The sequence below is a fragment of the Gastrolobium bilobum genome, unplaced genomic scaffold, assembly GCF_033153095.1.
Source record: "Gastrolobium bilobum isolate Gb01-03AN ecotype WA unplaced genomic scaffold, APGP_CSIRO_Gbil_v1 utg246165, whole genome shotgun sequence".
NCBI classification, from domain to species: Eukaryota; Viridiplantae; Streptophyta; class Magnoliopsida; order Fabales; family Fabaceae; genus Gastrolobium; species Gastrolobium bilobum.
In genome coordinates, this window is record NW_026895769.1 from 8,618 (window position 1) to 18,058 (window position 9,441).

Below are 9,441 nucleotides of genomic sequence, written 5' to 3' on the forward strand. Positions count from 1 at the left end.
TTTGTTTGTCCAACTTCAAATGGTGATAACCGGAGCTAGGAAACTTCAAATGAGGCATATGATACCTTTTTGGAAAGTTAATTGAGTCTAGATTAACATACTAAAAGATGAGAATTTTATAACAAGTGAGTCACGCCCAGTAACTAGAAAACAGAAGCATGTACAGTTATGGAAAAACCGTAAAAGTGATATTTAAGCTAAGTGGGCTTAGGGGAACCCTTAGTAACTTATAATAATCATAAATATGACTTGGATGAGTTGAAAATAATCTAAGTGAGCCTTGCATGTGATTCTAAGCTATGTAAGTAATTGAAGATTAAAGTGGCTTGTAATAATGCACTAAAATATGTAATAAGTAATAATTGGTCTAGGCTTGTAATGGGCATATTATTGGCATATGAGTATGAAAAGTGGAATCATTAAATGATTAAGTCGTGGATATGACTTGATTAATTAATATGTAATTAATTATGTGAATGGTTCCTACTCTAGGTGTGCCTAGAGAACCGAGCACTTGAGGATTTTGTTGGAGCATACGTATTATATTGGAGTGTGGGCTTGTGCTAAGCTCCCTAAGGTAAGCTCCTAGTTCTAGTTGACTCCTCTCTCTTGTGGCCCCACCATGATGGTGGGCATTATGGTTATATTGTATGGAAGTATATGGAATGATGTATATGTGCATTCATTCACATTCATATAGATGTTATATGATCTTGATGTTATGATGATGCACTATTTAGGCTCATGATAGTATTCTTAGAGCCATGGATTATTTACTGATACTTTTATACTTCGAATTAATATAGACTTGATGCATGTATTCAGTTAATTTGGGCATGGAGCCTTATTAGTTGTATTGACCCATTAAGGGGATTGCAGTCCGTGTGGGACTTGCAAGCTATCTGTTTAAATTGTTGTATTAATTAGGTTATCTGTATGTGTAGAATCATGTTTCTAGTTATCCGAAATACAGCCGTTATGCTGTCCGTGAGACTCCGTCAGGAATGACACTTGATGTCATATCTTGATGGTCAATGGCCACTAATACTGGCTCATGGGATTAATTAGTAGATGTATATAGATTTACGCTTTCGCAGTATCTGACGTGAACGTTTTTAGAAATGTTTTTATGAAATGTTTTGGAAAAAGTTTACTCGTATTTTTATAAGATGCTTTATTCCTTTTCAAATAAAGTCTTCCGCTGTGAATGTTAAATATCATGTATGTTAACAACCGGAGTACTACGGGGTGTTACATTTATGGTATCAGAGCAATTTCACCGGGACGTTCACTGATGTATTGCTTAAGTGTTAGAACTGTTTATTGAGTGTCTCTTGAGTGTCATGATATTGCATATGCTATCACTTGATTGAGCGTAGCTAACTCATACCTCGTGCAGTTTTGTGTAGTGACATGGCACCTCGAGGGAGACCCAGGCGAATAGTTCAAATCCCTCCTCCTGATCCTATTGTTGCAGCTATAGCAACATTGCAGCAGACCCTGAATGAAACCAGGGAAGCTGATTTGAAAAGAATCGAAGAGGCCAGAGATCGCGATAGAGAGCAGCTAAGAAAGGCCAGTGAAGACCTTATGGCGCAGAATAGGCTGGCCAATGCTGAGATGATCCGACTACTGTTGACAGAGGTACGAGGAGGACCTCCACCACCTTCACCACCTCCTCCACCGCCAGTTACACCACATGTGCAGCAGCAGGTTGCACGTGCTGCTGGTCCCGTACAGATTCTTGAGCCTGTTGTGCTGGGACATGAAGGGTCAGGAGAGGCCCATCAGGAGGCGGAGGCATCTGTCCATGAAGGACTAGTGAGGCAGCCAATTATTGAGGTTGATAGATCAGCTATACCACCCAGGTTTGACCGGGATACTAGAGAGCGTATGCTGAATGCTTTCAGGAAGCATTCCCCACCTCACTACAAAGGTGGAAGAGATCCCATTGCAGCATTGGAGTGGCTCCAAGAGATGGAGCGTATTTTTCAGGTTATGGAATGCGATGCCAACATGAAGCTCCTATATGCGGTGTACATGTTACAGGGGGATGCTGCTGACTGGTGGAGTAATGTTAGAAACCCACTTGAGTGCCAAGGTTATGCTATTACTTGGCCATTATTTGAGAGGCATTTTCTGCAAAAGTACTTCCCTGAAGAAGCCAGGGAAAGGAAGAAGAGTGAGTTTGAAGACCTCCGGCAGGGAGGCATGACTGTGGATGAATATCTCAGCAAGTTCAACCGCTTGGCAAAATATTCTTGTTATGGTAGAACTCCCCTCACTCCAGAAGACAAGGCCTTTCGATTCAGGAAGGGTCTGAATGATATGATAGCAGACAAACTGGCGGGTCATTGCACCAGAAATTTTGTGGAGTTGATCAAGCAGTGCCAGAATATTCAGGAGCACTATCGTACCAGGGGAAAGGAAGCAGCAGGAAAGAGCTTCAGTGGGAGGACTACGCCCTGGAAGGGTAAGGGCAAGGGTTTGCAAGCACAGCAGAACACCAAGTTTAAGAAGACTCCCTTTGTGAAGAATGGAAGCGGAATGTTTAGTGCAGGGAAGATTCCCACTTGTGCCAAGTGTGGGAAGATGCATACAGGTGTTTGTCGACTGGGGCAGAATGTTTGCTTCAGTTGTGGTCAGGCAGGTCATTATTCCAGAGAGTGCCCCAAGAAGACGGGGCAAGTTGCAGCCATTCAGGCGATCCCTATTCAGTCCGTGCCTACTCAGAGAGCCATAGAGGAGCCTATGGCGCCCACTAGTGCCAGGGTATATGCAGTGACACAGCAGGAGGCAGAGAGGTCTCCAAACCTTATCAGAGGTACTATTCTTATCAGAGGATATGCTTTTGATGCCATGTTTGATTCTGGAGCTACCCACTCCTTCATATCGGAATTTGTTGCTAATGGGGTACATTTACCCATTTGTGAGTTCACGCCTCCCATGGTAGTGAAGACTGCCACCGGAGACATTGTTTCTACTTCCTTGAAGTGCAAAGAAGTCAGATTCATATATGAGCAAGAAGAGTATATGGTGGATTTGATAGTGCTTGAGGGCATGAATCTACACATTATCTTAGGTATGGATTGGCTGGTCCGATATGGTGTGATGCTAGATTGTTGTAGCAGAAGGGTTTTCTTTGCTGCAAAAGGAGAAAAACCGGACAGTTTGTACTTGACGGCACAAAAATTAAATAAGGCTCTAAATGAGGGAGATGCAGGATACATTATCCTGGGAGGACTCGTAGGAGACTCCAAAGAACCTACTGCTAATATTCCGGTTGTATGCGAGTTTGAAGATGTATTTCCGGAAGAAATTCCTCATTTTCCACCTGAGAGGGAGATTGAATTCTCAATTGACTTAGTACCTGGTGTGGGGCCTATCTCATTGGCTCCATACCGGATGTCACCAGTGGAGCTAGCTGAGCTGAAGAAGCAGTTAGAAGAATTATCCCGCAAGAACTTTATCAGACCGAGTGTATCTCCTTGGGGTGCACCAGTCATCTTCGTGAAAAAGAAGGATGGGACTATGAGGTTGTGCACTGATTATCGACAGTTAAACAAGGTAACAGTAAAGAACAAGTATCCTCTACCACGCATTGATGATCTGTTGGATCAGCTCAGGGGTGCTTCAGTGTTCTCAAAGATTGATCTTCGTTCCGGATATCACCAGATTCGGGTAAAAGCAGAGGATATTCCGAAGACGGCTTTCCGATCTAGATATGGGCACTATGAGTATCTAGTGATCCCATTTGGGCTTACTAATGCCCCGGCCGTGTTCATGAGTTATATGAACCGAATTTTCAAACCACATTTAGATCAGTTTGTTGTGGTATTCATTGATGATATTCTGATCTACTCCAAAAGTAAGGAAGAACATGCAGAGCATTTGAAGATAGTTCTACAGATTTTAAGGGAGCATCAGTTATATGCCAAACCATCCAAGTGTGAGTTTTGGTTACATGAGATCCAGTTTCTTGGACACGTCATATCATCTACAGGAGTGGCTGTTGATCCGAGTAAAATTGAAGCTGTGCTGGATTGGGAGAGACCCAAGAGTGTTTGAGATCTGAAGTTTTCTGGGTTTAGCAGGATACTACAGGCGGTTTATTAATGGATTCTCCAGAATTGCCTTGCCATTGACTAGGTTGACCCGAAAAGGGGTGCCATTTGCATGGACCCTTGGGTGTGATGTGAGTTTTCAAGAATTGAAAGATAAGTTGACTACCGCACCGGTTCTGATTCTTCCTGATCCGGAGAAGAGATTTGAGATCTATTGTGATGCATCCAAGTATGGATTAGGGTGTGTGTTGATGCAGGAGCGAAAGGTAGTGGCCTATGCTTCTAGACAGTTGAGACCACATGAAGAGAATTACCCTACTCATGATCTTGAGTTAGCGGCCGTGGTTTTTGCATTGAAAATATGGAGACACTTCTTGTATGGTGCTACCTTCACAGTTTTTAGTGATCACAAAAGCTTGAAGTATCTATTCGATCAAAAGGAGCTTAATATGAGACAAAGGAGATGGATGGAATTCCTGAAGGATTATGAGTTTGACCTTCAGTATCACCCTGGAAAGGCGAATGTAGTGGCTGATGCCTTGAGGAGAAAGACCACGGGTGTGGCTAGCATGATGATTGCAGAGTATGATTTGATTGAGGAGTTCAGGGATTTGCGAATTTCTGTGACACCATTTGAGACTTCATATTTCATGACTACGGTCGAAGTCCGAAATTCGTTAATGGAAAAAGTTAAAGCGGCCCAAGTGCTTGATGAAGGGATCCAAATGATGAAAGAGCAAGATTTTGTGTTCACCGATGCTTCTCATGTGAAATACTACAAAGATCGATTAATTGTCCCGAAGGGACCAATGGTAGAAGAAGTGTTAACAGAGGGTCATATGGGTAAGTACACCATCCACCCAGGTGCAACTAAGATGTACCAAGATTTGAAACAGAATTCTTGGTGGTCTGGGATGAAGAAAGACATAGCCCAGTTTGTGAATAAGTGCCTTATTTGTCAGAAGGTAAAAATTGAGCATCAGAAGCCTTCTGGTTTGCTACAACCATTAGATATTCCGGAGTAGAAGTGGATGAGTATATCCATGGACTTTGTTGTTGGATTACCAAGAAGCCAGGCTGGATTTGATTCCATATGGGTTGTGGTTGATAGGTTGACTAAATCCGCCCATTTCATTCCAGTCAAGACGACCTTCTCCACAGAGCAGCTAGCCAAACTATATGTTAAAGAGATTGTAAAGCTTCATGGCATTCCCGAAAGCATAGTTAGCGATCGGGATCCGAAGTTTACTTCACGCTTTTGGGAAGCGTTACATGAGGCCTTTGGTACTCAATTGAGATTGAGTACTGCTTATCACCCGCAGACAGATGGTCAGACAGAGAGGACCATTCAGACACTGGAGGATATGCTGAGAGCGTGTGTGCTTGAGCAGGGTAATACTTGGGACAATTACCTGCCACTGGTTAAGTTCTCCTACAACAACAGTTATCATGCCAGTCTGGGCATGGCTCCTTATGAGACCTTGTATGGCCGTAGGTGTAGAGCACCTACTTGTTGGACGGAGATCGGAGAAAGAAAGTTATTGGGGCCAGACTTGGTCCAAGAGACTACGAAGCAGATTGAGATGATCAGAGATAGGCTGAAGAAAGCCCAGAGCCGTCAGAAGAGTTACTATGATGCCAAGCACAGACCCCTTGAGTTTTCTGAAGGGGATCATGTATTCATCCGACTATCACCTACTACAGGTGTTGGGCGTGCCTTGGGAGTGAGGAAGTTGAGTCCACGGTTCATTGGGCCCTACCAGATAATAAAGAGGGTCGGACCGGTGGCGTATCAACTTGCTCTACCTCCCAACTTGGCGAATTTACATGACGTTTTCCATGTGAGTAAACTCTGCAGATATATATCTGATGATTCACACATTGTACAGTATGATGACATAGTGGTTAAGAAGGACCTGAAGTTCGTTGTTGGACCTTCTAAGGTTCTTGCTCGAGATGTGAAACAGCTTCGAAATAGAGTTATTCCCATGATCAAGATCCAATGGGAAGGATTGACACAAGAGGATGCCACATGGGAGCGGGAGGATGATATTCTCCGGCAATATCCCGATTTTGATATCAGGTATGATATGATTTTGAGGACAAAATCTTTTAAAAGGTGTGGTGAATATAATAATCCTAATTATATGACTTTTAAATTAGAGGGTTATAATGAGGACCTTATAGTCATAAATGGAATGAGCATAAAATTATAAGAATTTTGATACCCATATTGAGGTATTATGCACAGATGAATTTTTATCTATTAAATTTGACTGCTGACGTAATAACAGTTAGTAGAATAGCTCCAAGTTAGCAAATTATAGTTAGAGAGCTAATCTAATGATATAAACATCATGAATGAGGTTAGGATATGATTTGGTGAAGATTGATACCCATATTGGGGTATTTTTGAAAAGTCACTTCTGCGATAAGGATGATATGATGATGCTATGTTTATGCTGTATGTCTGTATTATATGCTTTATATCTGACTTGTTATGCAGGAAGTGGGCTCAGGGGTTAGAGGATCCTCTGTGAACCTTGAGCTTACTGAGATGTTGTTATCTTACCCCGTTTGGGGACATCATTTCAAGTACCCAGAGTAGTGGTGATGCTTCTAGGGGCAAGGCCCCCGCATTGGAGTAGTTGATGATGCAGCTGATGATTTTATATTATGTTTAGATTTGATGTTGGCATGTAGACTTGTTAACATGCTTAATTATTTTATGGAGATTATTGTATGTATTTATTTAGGCTCATGATAGTATTCTTAGAGCCATGGATTATTTACTGATACTTTTATACTTCGAATTAATATAGACTTGATGCATGTATTCAGTTAATTTGGGCATGGAGCCTTATTAGTTGTATTGACCCATTAAGGGGATTGCAGTCCGTGTGGGACTTGCAAGCTATCTGTTTAAATTGTTGTATTAATTAGGTTATCTGTATGTGTAGAATCATGTTTCTAGTTATCCGAAATACAGTCGTTATGCTGTCCGTGAGACTCCGTCAGGAATGACACTTGATGTCATATCTTGATGGTCAATGGCCACTAATACTGGCTCATGGGATTAATTAGTAGATGTATATTTAGATTTACGCTTTCGCAGTATCCGACTATCTCCTTTCTTCCTTGTTTTTAGCCAAAGAAGATGAACCTGCACCGTTCCCAAAGTTGAACAAATCAAGTTCCATTGGAAATGAATCAGCTTGTGGATTATTGAACCCTCTCTTGCAAAAATAAGCCTCTTCCTGAGTGTTGTTTTCTCTCCTTTCTTCCTTGTTATTAGCCAAAGAAGATGAACCCGCACTGTTCCCAAAGTTGAACAAATCAAGTTCCATTGGAACTGAATCATTCTTAGTGGAGAGGTTCACGAAATCAAGTTGCATATGGGAATTTGAAGTTAGATCTCAAGGAGAATTATTCGAACCATGGGCTTCCATGGCACAAAGGCGAAAAGATGGAACCTTGTTGGATCTGAATTCTGAAGGAGAGGGAATGAAAACATAGGGGGCATGAGTCAAATGATAATAAGGCTTGTGAATCATGGACTTCATCCTAATCCCCAATGGCCTATTATTGGAGGCGCCGCCATAAAAGGGGTTCCGGGAAAAATTGTGATAAGAGCCAATAGCTCTATACTTTACTTGTGCACGCTCTTTCTTGTGGGCATTTTGATGCCCTACTAAAGCTTGTGGATTCTTGAACCCTCTCTTGCAAAAATAAGCCTCTTCCTCAGTGTTGTTTTCTCTCATTTCTTCCTTGTTATTAGCCAAAGAAGATGAACCCGCACCGTTCCCAAAGTTGAACAAATCAAGTTCCATTGGAACTGAATCATTCTTAGTGGAGAGGTTCACGAAATCAAGTTGCATATGGGAATTTGAAGTAAGATCTGAAGGAGAATTATTCGAACCATGGGCTTCCATGGCACAAAGGCGAAAAGATGGAACCTTGTTGGATCTGAATTCTGAAGGAGAGGGAATGAAAAAATAGGGGGCATGAGTCGAATGATAGTAAGGCTTGTGAATCATGGACTTCATCCTAATCCCTAATGGCCTATTATTGGAGGCGCCGCCATAAAAGGGGTTCCGGGAAAAATTGTGATAAGAGCCAATAGCTCTATACTTTACTTGTGCACGCTCTTTCTTGTGGGCATTTTGATGCCCTACTAAAGCTTGTGGATTCTTGAACCCTCTCTTGCAAAAATAAGCCTCTTCCTCAGTGTTGTTTTCTCTCCTTTCTTCCTTGTTATTAGCCAAAGAAGATGAACCCGCACCGTTCCCAAAGTTGAACAAATCAAGTTCCATTGAAACTGAATCATTCTTAGTGGAGAGGTTCACGAAATCAAGTTGCATATGGGAATTTGAAGTTAGATCTGAAGGAGAATTATTCGAACCATGGGTTTCCATTGCACAAAGGCGAAAAGATGGAAACTTGTTAGATCTGAATTCTGAAGGAGAGGGAATGAAAAAATAGGGGGCATGACGAAGATTATTAATATAACAATTGCATGAATGGTAAGATCTTTCAAAAATCCGAAAGGAATCTCATGCTGTAAAATCTTATTATTTTCATGATATATAGAATCATAGATTTGAAGCGATATGGACAATTTTACGCACTGATTTGTGGGTGATTTTTTCCTAAACAAAAATCCCTAAAATAATTTTAATTACAGTATATACTCTCTAATGCCACTAATTACTAAGTCAAAACATCCATAGCCAGAATATTTGAATGTGGTATTAGTAAAACACATCTTTTATGTAGTTCAGATATGGTATCAACATGATGCCACATTGTTAACATGGAAATTACTTGTTGAAAGAAAATTACTGGGGATGTCTCTAGCAGAAAAGTCAATGAAAGTAAATTGGGACACAATCTTTTTCGCATATAATTTTATTGAAATACAGCTGCTGTACGTGCAACAATCAAATATTTGCCATATATATACTTGAAAGCATTAAATGCGGAGAATCATAACCATACAAAGAAAAAAAGCATTAAATGTGAGGAATCCTTACGTTCCGAACATGATTGCATTATATATTTGCCATATATAACCTATCCGTTCCGAATAGGATTGCTTCCGTGGTGGATACCTGGGGTTTATAAAAGAAAAGAAAAGATAATAATATTATTAATTTGGCTTAAATTTAAAATGGACACAAACATATTATTATGAATGCATGAGAGTTTGTCTGAAAGTGTCTAAGGGAACTGAATAAACAAGGAAATTTTGGCTCTTTCACAAGTTTTAAATTTGAATTATTATTTTTTCATTATCAATTGAAGATTTTCTGGCACTAAATCAATTTTTAATTTTTTTTTCTTACTCTGTCCCGTATGCCCCCAACATTTCTGTATT

The 9,441-nt window shown here is 40.8% G+C and overlaps 1 protein-coding gene across 1 annotated transcript; it reads left to right on the forward strand.

Moving 5' to 3' along the window:
• Positions 1-1,413: 1,413 nt before the first annotated feature.
• LOC133295738 (uncharacterized) lies at positions 1,414-6,007 on the forward strand (the record flags this gene model as incomplete). Its single annotated transcript, XM_061494589.1, is given in 4 exon segments — positions 1,414-4,064; positions 4,066-4,907; positions 5,205-5,307; positions 5,923-6,007. Coding segments are annotated over 4 exon segments (3,681 nt in total), but the record flags the coding sequence as incomplete, so codon positions are not given.
• Positions 6,008-9,441: the final 3,434 nt, after the last annotated feature.